Source organism: Canis lupus, chromosome 8 (assembly GCF_048164855.1).
Source record: "Canis lupus baileyi chromosome 8, mCanLup2.hap1, whole genome shotgun sequence".
NCBI lineage: Eukaryota > Metazoa > Chordata > Mammalia > Carnivora > Canidae > Canis > Canis lupus.
In genome coordinates, this window is record NC_132845.1 from 61,699,482 (window position 1) to 61,720,506 (window position 21,025).

General features: G+C 54.8%; 1 protein-coding gene and 1 long non-coding RNA gene across 4 annotated transcripts in view; one reads left to right on the forward strand and one right to left on the reverse strand.

Moving 5' to 3' along the window:
* ADAP1 (ArfGAP with dual PH domains 1) overlaps positions 1-21,025 on the reverse strand; it is a 54,219-nt gene that overhangs the window by 20,807 nt on the left and 12,387 nt on the right. For 2 of the 3 annotated variants that reach the window (XM_072836665.1, XM_072836666.1), the window contains exons 2-3: positions 5,696-5,826; positions 1,545-1,636 (exon numbers count right to left, since the gene is read on the reverse strand). In XM_072836665.1, coding sequence (XP_072692766.1) covers positions 1,545-1,636; positions 5,696-5,826 — 223 coding nt within the window. Of the gene's footprint in view, positions 1-1,544; positions 1,637-5,695; positions 5,827-16,283; positions 16,303-21,025 lie in introns of those variants that run through there. The other variant, XM_072836667.1, reaches the window with a different exon arrangement.
* Positions 15,628-16,759, forward strand: LOC140638786 (uncharacterized). Its single transcript, XR_012035754.1, has 3 exons — positions 15,628-15,692; positions 15,980-16,060; positions 16,544-16,759. It is a non-coding gene; the product is annotated as an uncharacterized lncRNA (long non-coding RNA).

Below are 21,025 nucleotides of genomic sequence, written 5' to 3' on the forward strand. Positions count from 1 at the left end.
GGGATCCGCAGCCTGCCCCCAACCACACCCCACAGTGAGCTGAGTGTGTTGGCCACCACTCCTCGCTGGTCTCATGGCTGCCTGGTCAGGTTTCCCTGTGAGGGGCTGGGACCCCACCCCTGCAGGCATCTGCACCCCCCTAGGCCTCAGGGGCGTGGCCTGGGCAGGCCTGAGTGCCTCCCAAGGGTGGGGATGGTGGCAGGCTCAGCTCCCACAAACTTCACCTAGCAGAGGCTTCTGGAAGGCAAGGCCTGCCCGGGGTCAGTTTGCTCCCTCCCAGGATGCCCCGTCACCTGGACAGGGAGTGGTGGAGGCAGGGATGGTCTCTGCGAGCATGTTATAGGGACCAGGGAACGGAGGAACCTGCCAGGCATCCTGTGACAAGGACACAGCCTGCGGGCCAGTCTGTCCCTTGTCATACACTCAGAAGGGAGATACAGGGCACGCATGCAAATAAGCAGACCACGGAGCAGCCTGCAGCTGAAGTGAAAATCCCAACAGCTGCTGGGCCTCGATGGTTCATATCGAGATGGCCAGGCAGGGCCTCGGGCTCCAGATTCCCCGTGGGCCCAGAAGTGGCTGGGCAGGGGGGCTCAGGATGTGACCGGTACCTGCCCCGGGGCGGGGGGGGGGTCGTCCCTGGCAATGGTTCTTGTCCCCAGAGACCTTGTGGCCATCAGCAGCATGTCCCCGGCCAGGTCCTCCCCCTTCTTTGCAAGCAAGGGAAGTTTGCCCCAGGCAGGTGGCTGAGAGCAGGTCTCCCACCTGCCTGCCTGGGATTGGGAACTCCCAGAGGAGACCCACATCCCAAGTCTTGGTTCCAGCTCATCTGCTGGGATCTGTGTCACCCTAAGAAATTCACCCAACCCCTCTGGGCCCTGGGAGCACCCTTGTCAAAAGAGAGCTGTCATCTCCAAGCCGTGGCTGCGCCACTGTGGACAGCGGCGAGCAGAGGCAGGCCAGTTGGGGGGTTTGAGTGATGCCCAAGGGGCCTGTCCTGCCCTGGAAGCACAGAGGGACATGGCGTCCTGGGGGGCGGTGCCCAGGGAGGCAGGGGGTTCAGGGAGGTCAAGAAATGCTGGGAGAAGGCAGCCCTGGTGGCTCAGCGGTTTAGCGCCGCCTTCAGCCCAGGGCCTGATCCTAGAGACCCTGGATCGAGTCCCATGTCGGGCTCCCTGCGTGGAGCCTGCTTCTCCCTCTGCCTGTGTCTCTGTCTCTCTCTCTCTTTCTGTGTCTCTCATGAATAAATAAATAAAATCTTAAAAAAAAAACAAAAGAAATGCTGGGAGAAGGGGAGCCTGGACGGGGTGGACACCCCCCGGACCTTCTCAACATCCTCCTCTGACCACCTGGGGGCACTTGAGGCCCCCGGAGATGCATGCAGAGACCCACAGTGAGGCCTCACTGCCCTCCCTCCAGCCACCGGCTACCACCCCATCACCAGGCTTGGGGACTCGGCCATCCGCCCCCGCTCTGAGGGTGGCAGCCAGTGCCCAGTGGGTCCTCCCAACTCCAGCCCCTGAGAGAACCCCGCTGTGACTTACTGACAGTCGGAAAACGTGGGCCGGTAGTAGAAGGGAGGCACTTTGGACTCGTATGTGTCCCTCGCAACGTCATTCCCGTGGGAGGCCATGAACTGCAGAGGGAGGATGGGGTCAGTGCTCCTGGAGGCCGGGGCCCGGGGCAGGGGCCGGCTGACCCCAGAGCCCTGGTGGCCCCCAGCCCCTCCTGTCCCAGGGGAAGCAGTCCGCAACAGCCGCAGAGACAGCACCTCCAGTTCCACAGCAGGTGGAAGGGGCCCTGGAGAGGGTGGCAGAGATCCTGGGCCCTCCTCGTGTCCCCCAGGGCTGCAGAGCTGTCCCTCTGCTCGAGGTGCCCCATCCTCATCTCAGGTGAGGCCCGCTCTCCACTCATCTGGCCCATGCCCAGCAGGCAGCCCTCGAGTACTAGACACAGTGAGGGCCCGGGGCAGCGAAGGGTGGGCGGCAGGGGTCAGGAACCTGGAGCAGACTACTTACACAAGCAGTGGGGGAGCAGCAGGTGCAAAGGCCCTGGGGGCAGTGCCCGGCATGTGGGAGGAGATGCCCGGGCTGGTGCAGAGATCGGGCAGCAGGGAGTGCAGGCGGCCTGGAGGGCGAAGAGGGCGGAGGAGATTCCTTCCGCTCCACTCCTGCCTCCTTCCCGACGCCCTGGCGGAAAGCCTTTCTTCTAAAGACACTGAGCTTTGAGGACTATCAGGTCGTGACCAAGGCCGACCCAAGTGGGTCAACCGGAAAAAAACACCAACAGTAAGGCTGGTACCAAATTAGAATTCCAAAATCAGCTGCTCTTCTATCTAAAACATCAGTCAAGAACTAGGCAAAATACAAAGGACCAGCCTCATGAGAAATGTTCAGCCTCCACAAAGACAAAACGGACGCGTTCTGAGGGATGCACAAGAAACCCTGCCCAGAGACGCATGTTCTCCTGGTGTCCCTCTGTGTCATCTTTGCAGTTGTCAAACAAGGCAAAACAAAACAGGGATAGGATTTTTTAAAGCTAGCAATGGTTATAAAGTTCATTTTAAAAATTAACAAGCAAAAACGTTCTAGAAAATTCTGCAAAGACTCTTCCTACCAGATATTAAAACCTGGTACTGACCAGAAAGCCTAATCAATCCAACCAAACAAGATCCAGAAATAGATCCAGGAAGTTCTAATATTCGATATTAGATTTAATAGGATGGATGGGGGGAGGGATGCCCATTCGTGTCAGCAGTGGGGGCAGGAAACTGTGAAACCATCAGACAAAGTGCATTTGGACACAAACTTTCAGTCAAAAAAGCTCCAATTGAATTAAAGATGTGATTTCCAAAACTAAACAGTAAAAGTAGTAGATAAAAGCCATGGTATAATTCAAAAAATAATTTTAGGAAAATATGGGAGGAAATCTTTGTGACTTTGGATGAAGACATGGTTTCTTGGATGTGATCCCCAAAGCACAAACAAAAGAAAAAAATGGAACTTCATCAAAACGAACAACGTATGTGCTTCAAAGGATGCCGTCGAGGGCGCGCGAACGTTACGCCGAATGAAAGAATCCGGACGCTGAAGGCCACAGTGTGTGGCTGTCTTCACACGACGCGGCCAGAAGGGGTGACGCCCAAGGTGGGACGCAGCCCAGCAGGGACAGGAGGACGTCTCCTCGGAGGTGATGGGAGCACCCTGGAACCAGACACCAGTGGTGGCTGCACAAACCCAGGAATGCGATCAGTGCCACGGGACTGCTCACTTCAAAACGGCGGAGTCGTGGCTTTCACCTCAGGAATTAAACCTAGAGCTCCTGAAGAATATCAACTGCACGTGGAGCATTTCGAACATTTTATCTAAAAAGGAAAGTTAAAAGATACCTCACAGGAGGAGAAACGCTATTTGCAAATACCGTATCTGACGCGGTGCTCGTGTCCAGAATATATGAAGGACTCCACGTCGGAGCTCCCGGCTCAAGAATAAAAGCACAACCCGTGTTTAAAATCAGTGAAGGATCCGAATGGACATTTGTCCAAAGGACACACACAAGCGGCCAACAGACATATGAGAAGATGCTCACGTCGCTCATTATTCGGGAGACGCAAGTCAACCCCACAGCGAGAGACCACCTGCAGCCCCGGGGGTGGCCCGGCTCGGAGGCCAGCAGGGCAGCACGTTGGGGGGACCGGAACAGTCATGCACGGCCAGTGGGCACGTGCCCCGGGGACCAACAGGTCCCTTCCGACACGGCCGTGCCACCCGGTCCAGGAGAGGCCACTCCGGCCCCCGCCCCGAGAGCTCGCCCAGACTGTTCCAGCGGCAGCATTCACGGGGGCTGCAGTGAGATGACCCCAGGCCCGGGGCTGGACGGGCGGGTGCGTAAGGCGAATGAGGTCCGTCCACACAGCGGGAATTACTCTGCGATAGAGGGGTGTGTGGTGTGGACACCTGCCACCCCGTGGGTGAAGCCCGGACACGTGGTGCTCCCTGGGGGGGAGGAAGTCACAGGGAGCACGGGGGGACATGGGAGCAGTGACCTGACCCGTCCGGAGGAGCGCATCCACTGGAACAGAAAGCAGACTCCCTGCTTCCAGCGGGGGCTGGGGAGGTGGTCATTTGGGGGAAATCTTCCAGGATCAGGCAGGGGGGATGGCTGCGCGGCCAGGCGACGTGGTGAAACCGACGGGCCACAGCCTCGCCCGGGAACTGCCTGGGGTGTGAACTCTACCTGGGTGATGCCGTGATGAGTCAGACCAGGCCTGGGGCCAAGCGGGACCATCTACACACCCTAGAACCCCTGAAACCACGGAAGACTGACAAATTTGACTACATCAAAGTAAATAAGTTTCCACTGCAAAAACCACCTCGAGCAAAGTCAAAAGACAACCCAGAAAAAAACGTCTCCTACTACCACCTCGGAGGGTTAGATCCCCAAATATAGAAGAACACGAGAAAGCGGAAGCGCCGATGTGCGCCCGCAGGGGCCAAGGCTGCGCCTGGCAAGGCGGATGAGAAAGCACAAGAGACTCCAGACCACGGCCTGAGATGCCCGGGGTCACTCTAGACCCAGAAATGCTGCACGAAGACCCCATGGGGATGCGGCCGGGAAGGACCTGGGGCAGAGTGCAGGGTGCAGCAGAGGCCTTCAGATGCAGGCTGCGGGGCCCAGAAGCCGCCGGGGAGGGAAATGGAGCCAAATCTGTGAGAAATTACAGACGTGTGGCCTCGGACCCGCAGGGATGAGGCTTCCAAGAGCTGCCACTGGCCCTGCCGGGGCACAGGTGCACCTGCCTGGCGGCCACTATCCCTCCAGTCACCTGGTCCACTGAATAAGGACTCTCCAGGAGAGGGATCACTGTGCATTGTGGGGGGGACGCCATGGGGGCCCCACACGGTCACCGGCTCCCTGCGTGCACGTGGCTCTTGACCAAAACACAGCCTCGGGGAAGCATCCAGGTGTTTGTGCACAGATAGGCGGGCAGACAGAACAAGGCCCAGCCATATGGTGGATGTTACCTTCTTGTAAAAAGGAGCGGAGCCCTGACCCACCAGAACCTGGGTGACCCTGGACGGGGTGGGGGGGGGCACTCGGTGAGAGAAGCAGACGCAGGGCCACCTGCTGGCCCTTTCATGGAAGTGCCCACCACGGGCACAGCGGTGGGGACACAGCACAGGAGCATCCTCCGGCCTGTGCACCAGACGGCTAAGCGCACGGGTTCTCTCCCAGGTGGAAATGTCCTAAAAGTGACTTTGGTGTCATTGGCCCCTAAACACACCAAAGACTGCTGAGATGTGCGCTTCCAACAGGCAAACTGGAGGCCAAGGGCACAGGACACAAAGGTCCTTTTGACCCCGCCTGGCCCCCGGCCCCACCCTCTGCCCTCTCACCCTCACCCATCCCCCCTCCCCATCCCATCCCTCCTGCCTCTCCCCACCCCTCCTACAAACCCTGTCTTCCCCCTGCCCTCACCCCCTGCCCCCTCCCGCTCCCCTACCCTATCCCTCCCAACTCCCCCCCCCCCCCCACCTTGCAGTGTTAGTCCCAGTCAGGAGTCTGGAGCAAGGGTAAAGGGACCTTCAGGGTGTCTGACCGGGGGGCCAGGCCCAGGACACCCAGGTGGCAGCAGGACTACAGGGGATCCTCCCACCCACGGCCACCCCCACCCCACCCCCTCGCAGGCCCATACCTCCACTTGGGCCTCCTCCCAGGCATCCAGGCGGACAGACTTCACCTTGCTGACCTGGGGGATATTCCGGTGGATTCCGGAGCAGCTGAGACAGATGAACACCCCCAGGGTGTAGGAAGCCCAATCAGGATCTGGAAGGCAAAGGCCAGATGTCTGCTCAGGGAGGCTCCGACCCAGGGAATGGAGCAGGGCCGGGACTCTCGCCTCTGTCTGCCCATCCCTGCAAAGGGAGGCTGGCAAGGAGATCCCTGAGGCTCACGGGTTCTGTCCCACGTGAGGTCCCTCCCACCTGCCACAGGTGAGCAGCCCCATCCCCGATGTCCTAGCTGCTCCGCGGACACCCAAGTGGACAACGCATGGCCATGGGAGATGTGCTGGACGATGGCACTCGATCATGACAGGGACGTTGGCTTGGCCACGTGCCCACGCACTCGGACACACCTTGATGTCTCACTTACCCTCAAAGTGCAACGGGAACACGTGTGTGCATGAGTGGACGCAGCAACGCGCAGGGTGCTGATGGCTGCTTGACCTAACTGGGCAAGCAGGTCCAGGTATAAGTCGGCCCACTTTTCATTTGCAATCCATTTGCAAAAGCTGGTCCATTTGCAATTTTTCATATTGATGCACGGCAACCGAGCACAGTGGAACGTGACACGATATACTGGGCCCTGGAAGTGGCTCCGGGATTGTCTGCGTTCTGCACCCCCCATCCTAGTAACTGAGTGAGAGCCAGAGGCCGAAGGAGGGAGGCTCAGAGCGAGTGCTCAGAAGGGACGATGGTCTCTGAAGCACCTTCCGCTTGTAAGTAAAGCTTCTCCTGCATCAGGCTGGTTTAAGTCAGATGCCGGGAGGCCAGAGCCTCTCCTCAGATACCAAAGGCCTCATCACAGGCCCAAGCTCTGTGCTAGAAGTGTTTGCAGGGCGTGTGCAGATGTGAGTTGGCAGGTGTGGGTGTGCACATGTGTGTGAGCAGGTGTGGGTGTGCACACATGAGTGTGAATGGGCAGGTGTGGGTGTGGGGGCCGTTGCACCAGGCCCCTCTGGTTCCTGGACCAAGGACCCAGCAGCCCTGGCCCTGGGGGTGGCTGGCCCCTGCCCCAGACTCGCAGTGGCCCGAGGGCACCCGCCCTGCCTTGGTCCCCAGCTTCCTTCCCTGCCTGCATGGGGAGACAAGGGCCGGCTTGTTGCGGGACCCGAGAGGGACACAGGGAGTGGTGGGCTGAGCAATTGAGCACAGGGGTTCTGGTGATGACAGGCCCCACTCATAGCATCCCTGTCCCTGTCCCTGTCCCCGAGGCGCCCGTGGGGCGTGTGACCTGCTCTAGGGTCTAGAGAGGAAGTGGAGATGAGGGAGGCAGGTCACTTCTAAGTGGCACCCAGAATAGAGAAGTTTCGGGAGAAAAACAGCTACATCATCCTGAGGGACCCGTGCCCAGCCCCACAGGCAGACTGTCCGTGGGGGCTGGGGATCCTCTGAGCCCTCACTTCCAACCTCCCCTTGATGGGTGTTTATGGGATGGGGGTGCCTGGTGCAGGATGGGCCTCCTGGTGAGCCTGGGGTGCTAGGCGACGGGGCAGTGACCCCAGGCACAGACACAGGCTCCTGGTGGGGAACCTGAGAGCACCAGGGGCCCCAGCCCTCTGCCCCCTCCCTGTACTGGGGTTAGCAGACATCACTGCTCCACACAGGGTCAGCGAGGGATGTGGCCCAGAGAGCCTGAGGCCTCGGAATGTGGTTCTGGGGGGTCCTTACCCCCACTCTGAGGAGCTATGAGCAGAGGGGCAGACAGACCACCGGCCCACCCACCCATCCTCCTGGACATCCCCTGTGTCCACCCTGGCTCCCCGTGTTCCCCCCATGGCCCCAGAAGCCAGAGCATCCTAGCAGCTTTTGCTCTGGAACCCTCCAGGGACTTCTCACCACCTCTCCTAGCTCCTCCTGGGCTGCTCCAGCCCCCCACATTTGGCGTCCCCTTCCTCCACTCATCTGGGTGCAGAGGTCACCCTCACAGGCTCCCCGGCTGCCAGCTGGGGGCCCCCTCAGTGTCCATCTCGGTTCCTAACCCCCTCTGCCGTCCTTGCATTCAGTTTCTTTGCCTGTTTACCGAGCACTGTCTGTCTCAGACCTAGAATATAAATGGGTCAGGGCTTGACGTGCTCTGGGCCCCCTCTTAGCAGCCGGGTCTGTACCCACATCAGGGCCCCAGATGTCTGCACGGCCCCCACAGCCACGTCCCCGAACTCCCTTCCACTGGCCCAGGGAGGTGCCTTGGCAGCAGGGCTTGACTGCAGCCAGAAGCCAGGCCTCCAACATACTGGGGTCTACAGAGCAGGCAGGATGGGCCTGCAGGGAACCCCACAGAGTGGGCAGCTGGGGAACCAGCTCCGTGCCTCCCCGGGGGCCGGAGGGGGGATCAGAGAGCCACAGACCCCTTGCAGCCCAAGCGCTCTTGGCAGCACACAGACTGAAGACCCCACACGTGATCATGGGGACGCAGGGAACAGCAGAGCCCGTGGCTTTGCATGAACCAACCTGTGTCCTCTACTCTCAGAATACACTCTCCCTGCATTTTGGTGCCCCTCTCTAGAAACTGCCTGGCTGCTGCCCTGGGGGCACACCGAGGCCCCTGGTACCACCCCCCTGCCAGGCCTCCGCCCCACACCCCCGCTCTCCTGCGGCCCCAGCCCACCCTCGGTGTCCCTCCTGGATGCCCAGGCACACCCACCGTCCTAGGGACCCAGGAGCTGCTCCCTCTGTGAAAATGCTGCCCCACCAGGAAGTGAGCGACTCCTCTGGTCCAAGAGAATGTGAGCAGGGAAGACCCACACGGGCCACAGACACAGCCGCCAGCTGGGCCGGGGCTGCACCCCTGCCACCGTCCTCTGGTGCTGCCGCCTGCGAGGAGGGCCCCCCTCCCCAGCAGCGAGGAGCTGGCAGGAGTGGGCAGACATGGACTGCGGCCCAAGCTGCAGATTTCTGTAGGAAATCGCATCAGGGCAGGGCAGCAGGCTTTCTCCCAAAGCCAGACTGGGGAGCTGTGGCTCACTCACCCATTCACACTCACCAGAGAAGCACCCGGGCCCCTGTCCACCTGAGTGGCCACACTCCTGCTCACCAGGGAGGACCCCGTAGCCCCATCAGACGTGCTCTAGAGCTGAACAGACCCGCACCCGAGCCTGGGGGGCTGGGTCCCACTCCCTCCCCACCCTTCCTAGCTGTACGCCCCAAAGAAAATCACTTCACTGCTCTCTCTGTTTCTCCTCTGTAAAGTGAACAGAATACCATCAAGGACCCTGAGGCCACTAACAGCAGGGGGGACAGCCTGGCACACAGGGTGCTCAGGTAATGGCAGTCATCACACAGCGGCTGTGTGGCTCTGCTGACACAGCCCAGGCCACACGCCTTCCCAGGCACCCTCACGCACTCACGTCCCCGTTGTCCCCGTTCGGATGCTAATTTCCTCAGCCCCTCTGAGCACAGGTCTGTGGCGGAGACCATGACCTGCCTCTCCTCCTCCCCGGGGTCACATGGCGCAACACTTCTCAGCCACCTGGAAGCTCGGTATGGCCGTGATTCTGGGCTATGGAACGTGATCAGAGGGACCCACGTCCCGCCAGGCCTGGCTGACGGCCACCACCCGCCCATGGTGCTTCTTGTCTGCATCCTTGACCAAGGGGGTGGGGATGGGGCGACTCTGGTAAGGGTGGAGGGGTGGAGGCCCCTGAGTCACTGTCTGGAGCAGAGAGGTCCCAGAGAGCTGGGACAGGTACCTGTGTACAGCACTGTGTTGTGAGCCAGTAACAAGCCCGGCCTCTGAGATGCGGAGCTGTTTGTTGCAGCTGCTGGGCTTCCTGACTCGGTCTGTCTCATTCATCGTGGGCTTCCCAAGGACAGAACCCAGCCAAAACCAGAGGCCAGGTTCTGTGATGAATTAATGACCCAACAGCCCTCTGTCTGCAGAACCCCTACTTCCCAAGAGGGTACCAAGGCCTTCTCCCCGACTCTACTAATGAACATTTGCTGAGGGCTACACCATGCAGGGAGGGCTGGTGGGGCAGGAGAGGGCGACACACAGTCTACAATGAAAGGCTATCCCCGGGCAACAGGTGGAGAGCACCAAACCGAGGTGCAGAAAGGGGACAGTCAATCCACCCCCGGCTTCTGTCTTCCCCAGAGACCTCCACCAAAGCTGCTTAGTCCACCACTGTGTAGAGTGCCTGGCAGGCACATGGTCTGGGGCAAGCAGCACCCCTTCCAGGCTCGCCACCTCCTGTGTAAGATGGGACAGTAACCATCACTTGCAAAATAAGCCCAACTGGGACAGTCACTAGGGTGCAGAAGAGACCTCACTTTTTACCACTTGGTAATATCTGCTCTGACTGTGGACCGCTGGCCCAGGGCTGTCTCCTCACAGCCTTCCCTGACATGTGAGGAAATTCTGAGGTTGGCTAAACAAAGCCCACCAAACGCTTCTGCTCAGCCATCCTCCATCCTCATACACAGACTCTGGGACAAGGCTGTCTCTGTCCTGGCCTAGAAGACCTGTTTACAGAACACCTCAGTGGGGATTGGCAAACTGTAGCCCTTGGGCCTGTTTTTGTAAATAAAGTTTTATTGGCACACAGCCACACCCCTCATTTACACTTTGTGGCTGCTTCTGCAATACAGCGGCAAAGTCAAGTGGTTGTGACGAGGAGGTGTGGCCAACAGAGCCTGAAATATTTACTATCTGGTCCTTTAAGAAAACATTCGCCAGGCCCTGCATTAGAGGGAAAAGAGTGAGACAGATGTGAGAGCAAGGAAGGCATGTGATCAGAAGGCATAGCATCCTGCCACCACTAATGATCAAATGACAACAAGGCTCCTAGTTTGAAGGAGAGGTTACGAACTTGTCTGCCATCCTGCGGCTGGGACAAGGACCTACTGTTGTACAACTTAAAGCTGTTTGGCCCCAGCCTGCCCATCCAGCGTGTGGGAGTGTGGGAGGTATGCACACACACACACACACACACACACACACACACATGCCCTCAAACAGAACACAAGCAGCTGCTTCCATGGAGGGCTCTAGGAAGTCTGAACTAAGGGAGACACTAAGCCCTTCACATAAGGGTAAGGACAGGGCACCAGGCTGGCTCAATCATGACAGCAACTGACTTGATCTGAGTCATGAATTTGACCCCACATTGGGTGTAGAGAGTACTTATAAAAAAAAAAAAATGCCAGCTAAATCAGGTGTGTCAGAGACTAGAGCAACACAGTTATCACTTGAGGAATAGAAAGTTTGTACCTTTTTTTAAAAAAAGATTTTATTTATTCATGAGAGAGAGAGAGAGAGAGAGAGAGAGGCAGAGACACAGGCAGAGGGAGAAGCAGACTCCATGCACCGGGAGCCCGACGTGGGACTCGAATCCCGGGTCTCCAGGATCAGGCCCTGGGCCGAAGGTGGCACTAAACCGCTGAGCCACAGGGGCTGCCCAGTTTGTACCCTTTTAAAAAAGCTTTGGTGATGGCACCCTGTTACTCATCCACTGGAATGGCTGAAAAGCAAAAGACCAACATTACCAAGTGATGACGATATGGAGCAACTGGTAATTTCATACACCACTGGCAGGAGCATAAGTTGGTTCAACTCACTTTGGAAAACAGTTGCTCACATAATTAACCATCTTTTTCCTGTATACCAGCAATTCTACTCCTCAGTATTTACCAAAGTGGAGTGAAAACACATCCACAAAAAGATGCGCATACCCAATAACATTACAAAGAAGACAAAACCATGACCACCAGTGATTTACACCAGGAATGCAAAGCTGGCTTAACATTTGAAAATCAATGTAATTCACCATATTTACAGATTAAAAATGAAAAAACATATAACTGTCACTAGATTCAGAAGAAGCATGTGATAAAATCTAGCACCCTGGTAAAAAACTAGGACGTCTGGGTGGCTCAATGGTTGAGCATCTCCCTTCAGCTCAGGGTGTGATTCCGGGGTCCTGGAATTGAGTTCTGCGTCGGGCTCCCCACATGGAGCCTGCTTCTCCATCTGCCTATGTCTCTGCCTCTCTCTCTGTGTCTCTCATGAATAAATAAAATAAAATAAAATAAAATAAAAAAGAAAACTAGGAATAGAGGGGTGCTTTGCTAACTCGATATACAGCATCATGAAATATCTATAGCTAACATCATACCTAATGGAGAAAGACTGAATGCTTTTCCCTAGAATCAGGACCAAGACAGGAATGTCTGTTCTAATCACTTCTATTCAAAACAGAGTTGGAGATTCTAGTTTGTGCAATAAGGCAATAAAAGAAATAAGCTTCCAGATTGGAAAGGGAAAAATAAAACCTCTTTTATTCATACACAACATGATTATCAACCTAGAAAATTTGATGGATTCTAGAAAAACACTTCTAGAATTAATAAGGCTGCAGGATATAAGATAAATATACAAACATTAATTATATTTGTATATATCAGCAAAAAGCAGTTGGAAATTGAACATTTAAAAATGTCATTTCCATCCTGGAGATTGTTGTACAACAATGCGACTGTTTTAAATGTCACTGAACTATACTTGAAAGAGGGTAAAATAGTGAATTATATGTCATATAGATTTTACTACAATGAAAAGTTAAAAACACCATTTATAATTGCATAAAAAAATGAAATACGCAGTGGTAAATATGACAAACAATAATGCAAAGTAATGCACTGAACACTACAAAATACCGCTGAGACAGATGCATTACAGACCATGCGACTATGAAGTGAAAGATACCACTTTCAGGTTGGAAGACTCGATATCGTGAAGATGTAAATTCTCTCCAAATTTATCTATAGACTCAATGTCATCCCAATCAGAACTCCAGGAGGATTTTTAAATGTAAGTTAAATGAGTTCTAAAATTCAGATGCAAATTCAGGGGACCTAGAATAGCCAAAACAACTTTGGAAAAGGACAAAAATGGAGCACTAATACTTCTGGGTTTTAGAATTTATTGTAAAATTACAGTTATCGAGACAGCACAGTATTGGCGTAAAAACAAAGAGAAGATCACTGGCACAGAACAGAGCCCAGAAATATTTCCATACGTGTTATTGATGAAGGTGGAAAGGTGTCTTAGCAGAGAAAGAATAATCTTTCAGCACATGGTGCCAGAACAGTCGGACATCACCTGCAAAAATACTAAACTCGGCCCATGCCTCCTACCACCTACAACAAAGTCATTCAAAATGCATCATCACGCTAAATGTAAAACCCAAAACTATAAAACTTCCAAAAGAAAACAAGAGAAGTCTTTGTGAGAGTGCATGAGGCAAAGCCTTTTTGGTCACAGAAAACTAAAAAAAAATTAAGTTAGCGTCATCAGAATTTTTTAAAAGGTCTGCTCTTTGAAGGATGCTGGTTGAGGCAAGTTACAGCGGGAGAAATTTTGCAAATCGTGTCTCTGATACAGGATGTGTGTCCAAAATGCACAAAGGACCTCTGAGAGTAACAAGAACACTAACATCTCAGTGACATGAAGAGGCCGACGGGAATCCGAAGCACATCAGTGGGGGCCTGGCTCCCGGCACTCCTACGGGGGTGCATCTTACTGTGTGTAAATCATACCTCAATAAAAATGAATAAAAAGTCAGTGGCTGTTTCTATGGCCCCAGCCCTACCCCAGAGCCCAGAGAATCAGAAAAACCAGGGCTTTTCACCCTGCTGGTCCTGCTGGGCGGGGTGGACAGGGACCTGCTTTCTCTAGGACATGCGTGCTCCCTCCTCCAGGAGCTATGTCCAGCTGGCTCCTGGGGGCCACGCAGGCCAGTCCACGGGCCTGGCCTTAGAGAAGGAAGGAGGAGCGTCCTGGGCATCCCTCAGAGGCCCCCTGGTCACCCTGCCTGCCTCATCACACGCCCTGGGGCTGAGGACTCAGCACGTTACCCCACCTGGTCCCACAGCTCCATCTGAGGCTGATGCTATGATTAGGCCAATTCTACAGAGTAAGACACGTAAGGCCCAGCAGGGGTCAGACACTTGCCTTAGGTCGCACAATGGCAGACTGGCCCGGAACTGAACTACTTTCCTCCACAGGTTCAACAGAGGCAGGGGAGAGAGAAAAGGGGTCCCGGGGGTGGAGGCGGGTCACAGGTGAGACCACTGCTCACAGTGGTCATTGGTTCCCACCTGCTGACAGGCACCCCAGTGCCCTTTCAAGCCCATTAGTAGGCTGAGTTCACATTCAGGTTCTGAGGCTTCCAGGAAAGGAAGAGGAAGGGGAGCCCTCACCCCGTCACAGGGAAGAACCCTGCACTGTGCCAAGGCAAGGGCCCTGGGACAGGTGCGTGGTGCCGGGGAAGCGCCAGCGGGAGGTGGGCTGAGCTGGAACCAGGGGGGGAAGGCAAGAAGCCGAAGCGTGGGGCGCACACAGAGGCCGGCTATGTCTGGATCAAGCCAGTGGGACGCTTGGACCTGAGGTGCAAAGTGTGGTTCCCCCAAATCTCAGGCTGATGATTTCCACAGGGTTGTCTGGGTGCCACCTGCCTAGCAAAGATCTGGCTCCAATGTCACCTTTCTGTGGCCAGACAGGACTGTCACTGAGTGCCACCCAGAGGCTGGCCTGCCTGCCCGAAGCACCTGCACACGGTAGCTCAAGGCAGCTCCAGCAAGTGTGCCACCCACTGATGGGTCGAGTGCCTGTGATCCTAAAGATGGAGGCGTGGGGCCTCCCCCTGGGATCAGCTGGCTGGGGACACGGTCTGGCTGTCTCAGGACTCAGCGACCCTGGAGGGTTCCCCCATGCTTGAAATGCTGCCCTTGAGCCTGGGGTGGCTGTTCAATCAAGAGCCCAGATTTTAAAGAAGGATCTTGCCTCTGGAAGTAGAGTTCTTGAGGGGACTGACTGAACAACAGTTGACGACTTCCAGCCTCCAGGAGAGGGAGCCCCTGCACCCCACCCCCACCCCCCACCCCCCTGCAAGTGCCCGAGGGTGGAGTACCAGCAAGCTGGTCCCCCACTGGCCCTCATGGGTTGCTCCATGGGTTGCTCCAGGAGCCCCAGCACTCCTGCAGGAATTCCTGCTGAAATGTGCCTGCTCTTCACCCCTCCCTCCTCCCTCCAAGAGATCTCTGCAGATCTCTTGGGCAGATCTCCACAGGAGGGCCACCCTGATCCTACATGTGCACATGCGGTGGGAGGCTACGAAGAGCTGGACAAAGGCTGACAGGAGGTCCCCAGGGGAGACGTCACCCCAGCATTAGGGGGCCAGATGGGACTCGGGGCTCCTTCTCAGGCTGCTGGAGCACAGCGGAGTCTGCCCACACCCCCACATCAGAGCCAGGAGAGAGGCACCCAGCGTAAGCAGTCTACATGTCCACAAAAGCCTCATGCTCCCGAGCCCAGAGCCCCTCGGGTGGGAGGGTAGCGAGTGGGGAACCCCAGCACCAGGACCCCCTGACCCCAGGCCCTGTTCTGGCTGCACCCCTTCCACATGGGGCAAGGAGCACAGCAGCAGCAGCCAGCCAGCCAGCCAGCCAGCCAGCCGTCCTCTCTCCGGGCACCAGGGACTCTGAGACTCCTTGCCCAGTAGCCTGGAGTGGGCCTCCAGGGCCCGTGTCCCCCAGCACAGACCACGAGGTGCTCTGTGCAACACTGCACCCCAGGGCATGTGCTGGTCTGGGGGAGCAGATGGAGGCCCTGCACCTAGAAGAGAGGGCTGTAGAGAGCAGCCAGGCCTGAGTGAGGAGCTCCACTCCTGCCCAACCCACATCAGCACCGGCACACCTCCAGTGCCAGCCTCCAGGTGCCAGCCGCGCCCTCTGTGCACAGACTCTGCCCCAGGCTGCCAGCTCTCTCACGGCTCCTCCCAGTACCCCCACCCCACCTCCCAGGGTTGTCCCTGCCCTCTGTTTGCCCCTGCTCTGCCCTGCCTTCTCCCAGGGAGCCTGCAGGTGACTCAGCCCCTCACCATTTCCTGGAGCAGAAATGAGGCATCTGTCCAGGTGAGACAGGGGGCAGGGCGCGGCAGGACGGGGCAGGTGGCATCACCCCCAAGCAAAGTCCAGCAGGGGAGGAGAGCACCGCCTATGCAGGGAGCCAGAACCAGGGGTCTTGGCAGAGCCCTGCAGCCGGCTCCGGAGAACCTGTCCCTTGCACACTGAGGCCCAGGGGTGAGGGGGGCATGGGTGCGGGCGGGGGGCTGCCAGCACCCCCACAGCCCCCTGCTGCCGGAACCCTCCCAACTTGCTCTGCTCTGTCTGCTTGCCTGGTCCTGTCTCCCTGCCCCCAGAGCAGCTCCGGGGCGGTGGGCACGTTTGCCTCTGCATGCCGAGTGGATTCCCCGAAGTGGTGGCCAGCTACAGAGCAGGCAGTGAGTGAGCTCCTGGCGGCGTGGGGCGCGAATCTTCCCCTCTCTCCCCTTCAGTGGGGGACCCAGCCGTCCCTTCAGACCCTCCCCTCCTGCCTGGCCCAGGGGTCTCCTTCTGGCACATTCCCTTCCCACCCTGGGACCACCCCCTTCAGCACCCATGCTGCCCGATTTCAGAGTCCTTCTCCTGACCCCGCGTGTCCACCCTAGCATCCCCGCCACTCACCAGCCCCCGGGGGCACACTCCGCGGGCCGGCGAGGTGCTCCACCGTCCTGGGCTGGGCAGCATGCGGCCGGCCTGCCCACCGCCAGGCTCTGGACACCTCCCTTGCATCTCATCTCGTCTCCTGGTTGTGAAAACCGTACTTGGGAGCCAAGTGGACGTGGTGGTTACACAACACTGGAATGTTCTAAATGCCACTGAACTGTTCGCTTTTATTTATTTATTTATTGAAGATTTTATTTATTCATTCCTGAGAAACACAGAGACAGAGGCAGAGACACAGGCAGAGGGAAAAGCAGCCCCCACGCAGGAAGCCCGATGCGGGACTCAATCCCAGGACTCCAGGATCACGCCCTGGGCCGAAGGCAGGCACTTAACTGCTGAGCCACCCGGGGATCCCATTGAACTGTTTGCTTTTAGTGGTCAATTTTATGTTATGTGAATTTCACCTCAGTGAAGAAAAAAACAGAAAAAGAAAACTGTGTACATTGCCAGTTTGTACATTGGCTTCCTGGTGTCTACCTCCAGCCTCTTTCTCTAGAATGTTCCCCGGCCCCAAGCTTGAGTGCCCACTCAGAGTCATGGCGATTTCTCAATCGTCACCCCTCATGCCAGTTCCTGGTCTCCACCCTTCTTCCCACAGCCTCAGCTCAAAACCAGTGTCCTCATCTCTCCCGGTCCTGCAACTCATACCTCATGTGCCAGCATGTCCTGTTCCCCAAAGTTCAAAATATATCCATGATTTGACCACTTCCCACCACACAACTGCCAGCGTCCTAGAGCGCACCACTGTCACCTCTTGTTTGGACAACTCCAAAGCCCTCTAATGGTCTCCTGGCAACCACCTCACCTGTCAGCCCAGGACCCTCCATTACAGCGGGCAACAAGCCCTGCATGTGCCATGGTGGCGTGAGACTGTCCCCTACTCTCTGCTCCGGACACACTCACCTCCTTGCTTCTCCTCTGACCACAGGAAGCACACAGCTCACAGTGACAGGGGCCATTGTGCCTGCTACACCCACCCCTCTTCTGGGTGCTCCGAGGATTAATTCTGGATAACCCCAGCACCAGCACCCCAACTTCTTACTCACCTGTCTCCATGTCCTGTTCTGGTGACCGCCTCATGCTCAGGGAACCCCAGACCTTACCATACCCCAGGACCACACCCTAACCGTGGTCACTGCCAGTGATGCCACACTCACCACCTCAATACCAGCGCCCACCCACTGCCTGCCCTGATGCTGGGGGCCACCAATCCACCTCCTGTGCCTTTCCACGTTGCCTGTATCTTCACTGCCTGCCCCGTCACACCGTGTAGAGCCCATCCCTCCATTAAAGCCTGTGCCTGAGGAGCTAAATGTTCTAGAGAAGACATAGGATCATCTAGAAGGAACATGAGTTAATTTGGGATCAGGGGAAGGTCTGGATGGTAAGCTGAGTTAACTGTGGTCAACATCAGCTCCTGGCACAGGAGCAACTGGCCTTCTGGACCTCTGGCCCTGGGCAGGCACTTCTGCAGTGTTCTTGGAGCAACTGCACATAGTGCGCAAGAGCGAGGGTGGGCAACAAGGGCCTGACCTCCAGATACGGGGTCTGTACTCTGCTCATTTTTAAAAAAATATTTTATTTATTTATTCATGAGAGATACAGAGAGAGAGGCAGAGACACAGGCAGAGGGAGCAATAGGCTCCCCCTGGGTAGCCCGATGTGGGAATCAATCCTAGATCCCCAGGATCACACCCTGAGCTGAAGGCAGACTCTCAACCACTGAGCCACTCAGGCATCCTTGTACTCTGTTCATCGATGGCTCCTCTGAAGCAGGAGGTGGGCAGCCACTCCCTCCAACTCAAGTGCCTTCCAAGGATTTAAAGGCCTAAGGCCCCCACCCTGGGAAGCCAGACAGTAAAGCCTGGGACTTTCAAAACAGCTGCATGTACAGGAAAAATTTACAAGTGACCACAAATTACCCCAGAAAAGTTTAGAAAAGACCTGAGAAGGGATGCCTGGGCAGCTCAGTTGGTTGAGTGTCCAACTCTTGATTTTGGCTCAGGGTATAGGATTGAGCCCCATACTGGGCTCCACACTCAGTGCAGAGTCTGCTTCAAATTCTGTCTCCCTCTGCCCCTCCTGCTCATGTACTCTTGCTCTAAAATAAATAAATAAAATCATTTTTAAAAAAGAAAAAAAACACCCAAGAAGACATTAAGTTTACACCTCAGGGGGCTCCTGGGTGGCTCAGTCGGTTAAGCGTTTACTTTTGGCTCAGGTCATGATTCTGGGGTCCTGGGATCGAGCCCCACATTGGGCTCCCTGCTCAGTGGGGAGTCTGCTTCTCCCTCTGCCTCTGCCCCTCACCTGCTCCCATTTATGCTCTCTCATGCACTCAACTACATAAAATCTTTTAAAAAAAGTTTACACCTCAGACTGATCCTTGGCAGAGAGCCTACAACAATCAAAACAAAACAAAAATAATAAACAAAAACAATGACTAAGCCCAGCAAGCCCCAAGAAGAGGGGAGAATCTGATTTCCAAGTTCCCACATTACTAGTTTCAAATGTCCGACCAAAATAATCATGATGCACACAGAGAAACAGAAAAGCATGACCCATTCAAAGGAACAGATGAACAGAATCTGTCCCTGACAAGGATTTAGTAGCAGATATATTACACAGATGTCAGAAAAAAAAATTTTAAATGTGCTTGAAGAACAAATGGCATATGTGAAGAAAGTCAAGAAAACAATGTACAGACAAAGGGAAATAGGAATAAAGACAGAAAATCTACAAAGAAACTAGAAGGAAACTTCTAGGGATGCAAAGGCAGATCTGGGCAGCCAGGAGGACAGGACAGTGGAAGTTATGGAAGCCAAGGAACAGACAGAGAAGAAGATGGAAGAAAAGTGAACAGAATCTAAGGGACTGAGGGTTGTACGTGGGAGACACAGAAGGAGAGAAAGGAGCAGGGAGATCTGAAGAAATCACGGGGTGAGGAGACATGAGTGCAAACATCCATGAGGCTCCATGAACTCCCAAGAGGCCACACTGAGACACACTACAGTACAACATCCAAAACCCAGACCCAAGGATCTGAAGGCAGCAGGAGGAAAGCCATGCGTCACTTACAAGATACCTTCAAATAGATGAAAAGATTTCTCATCAGAAACTTCAGAGGCAGAAAACAGTGGCTAATATGTGCAAAGTGCTCAGAGAAAAAAAACAAAAACAAAAACCATGGGGGATCCCTGGGTGGCGCAGCGGTTTGGCGCCTGCCTTTGGCCCAGGGCGCGATCCTGGAGACCCGGGATCGAGTCCCACGTCGGGCTCCCGGTGCATGGAGCCTGCTTCTCTCTCTGCCTCTCTCTCTCTCTCCATGTCTATCATAAATAAATAAATCTTTAAAAAAACAAAAAACAAAAAACAAAAACCAACTGTCAACCAGGAATCCTATTTTTGGCAAAACTGTCCTTCAAAGGTGAGGGAGAAAGCAAGATGTTCCCAGATAAACAGAAGTCCAGGGAGTTTGCGACCAGAGCTGTAGCACCACAAAGCCATACAGAGAAAGGAAGATCTCAGGAAACGTAAATACACAGCAACTAAAAGCTATTGTTATTAGAATAATAGTTAGAAGGCATTAGATGGCATTAAAACAGCGGTTTTCTACATGAATTAAGAGACTAATTCATTTGATGAAAAATATTATTAATGTAAAACTTAGTATGACTATAACTTTAGTATTTAACTCCAAATCTTGTTTTCTACATAATTTAAGAGGCTGATGGATTTAAAATAATTATCTATGGGGGCACATGGCTGGCTCAGTTGGAGAGGCATGTGACCCTTGATTTTGGTTGGGTAGAGAGATTATTTTTTAAAAAATGAATGAATGAATGATTATTTATGTCTTGGGGCACAGTGTAAAGATGTAATACTTTGACATCGACAACCAAAAAGGTGTTGTACACACAGCTGTGAAGGAGAAGGTTTCTGTGTGTTACTCAAGGTAAACTATAAAATCGATTTAGAAGGTTATAAATTTAGTATGCTAAATGTAATCCCCATGGCAACCACAAAGAAAAGAGCTATAGAATATACACAAAAGGAATTAGGAGGGAATTTAAACATTTCACTAAAAAACTAAACACAGAAGGAGACAGGAATGCAGGAAACAAGGGAGAAAAAAGCCGTAGGCCACACACAACACAAAACGCACAGGACAGGAGGAAGCCCCTCCTCACCAGCGTTCCCTTTAAAGGTAAACGAAAGAGCCTCTCCAGTCAACACAGAGAACGGCAGGATGGATAAAAACACGTGCTGCGACCACTGGCTGTCTACGAGAGACTCAGGTGAGATCTAAAGACACAGCAGGTTGAGAGTCAACGATGGGAACACACGTTACGTGCAGACAGTCCCCAGGAGACAGCTGGTTTCACCAACATCACACAAACAGACTAAGTCAGGAAAAGGTCACAAGGGACGAGGAAGGACAGTACATGTGAGTAAAATCCTCAATACAGTAGGAAGATCTAACAATTACAAGCATTTACGCACCTGAGCACAGACCATTAAAACGTAAGAAGCAAAACCCCACAGAACTGAAGGGACTAGCCAGCCTAGGATAACAGCTGGAGACAGTGATGCTGCACTCAGAGTGATGCACAGAAACACGGACAGGAGTAAGGACACGGAGGACTTGCCCCAGCAACCAACCCCGTCCAACCAGACGGCCCACCCAATTAGGATGGCAC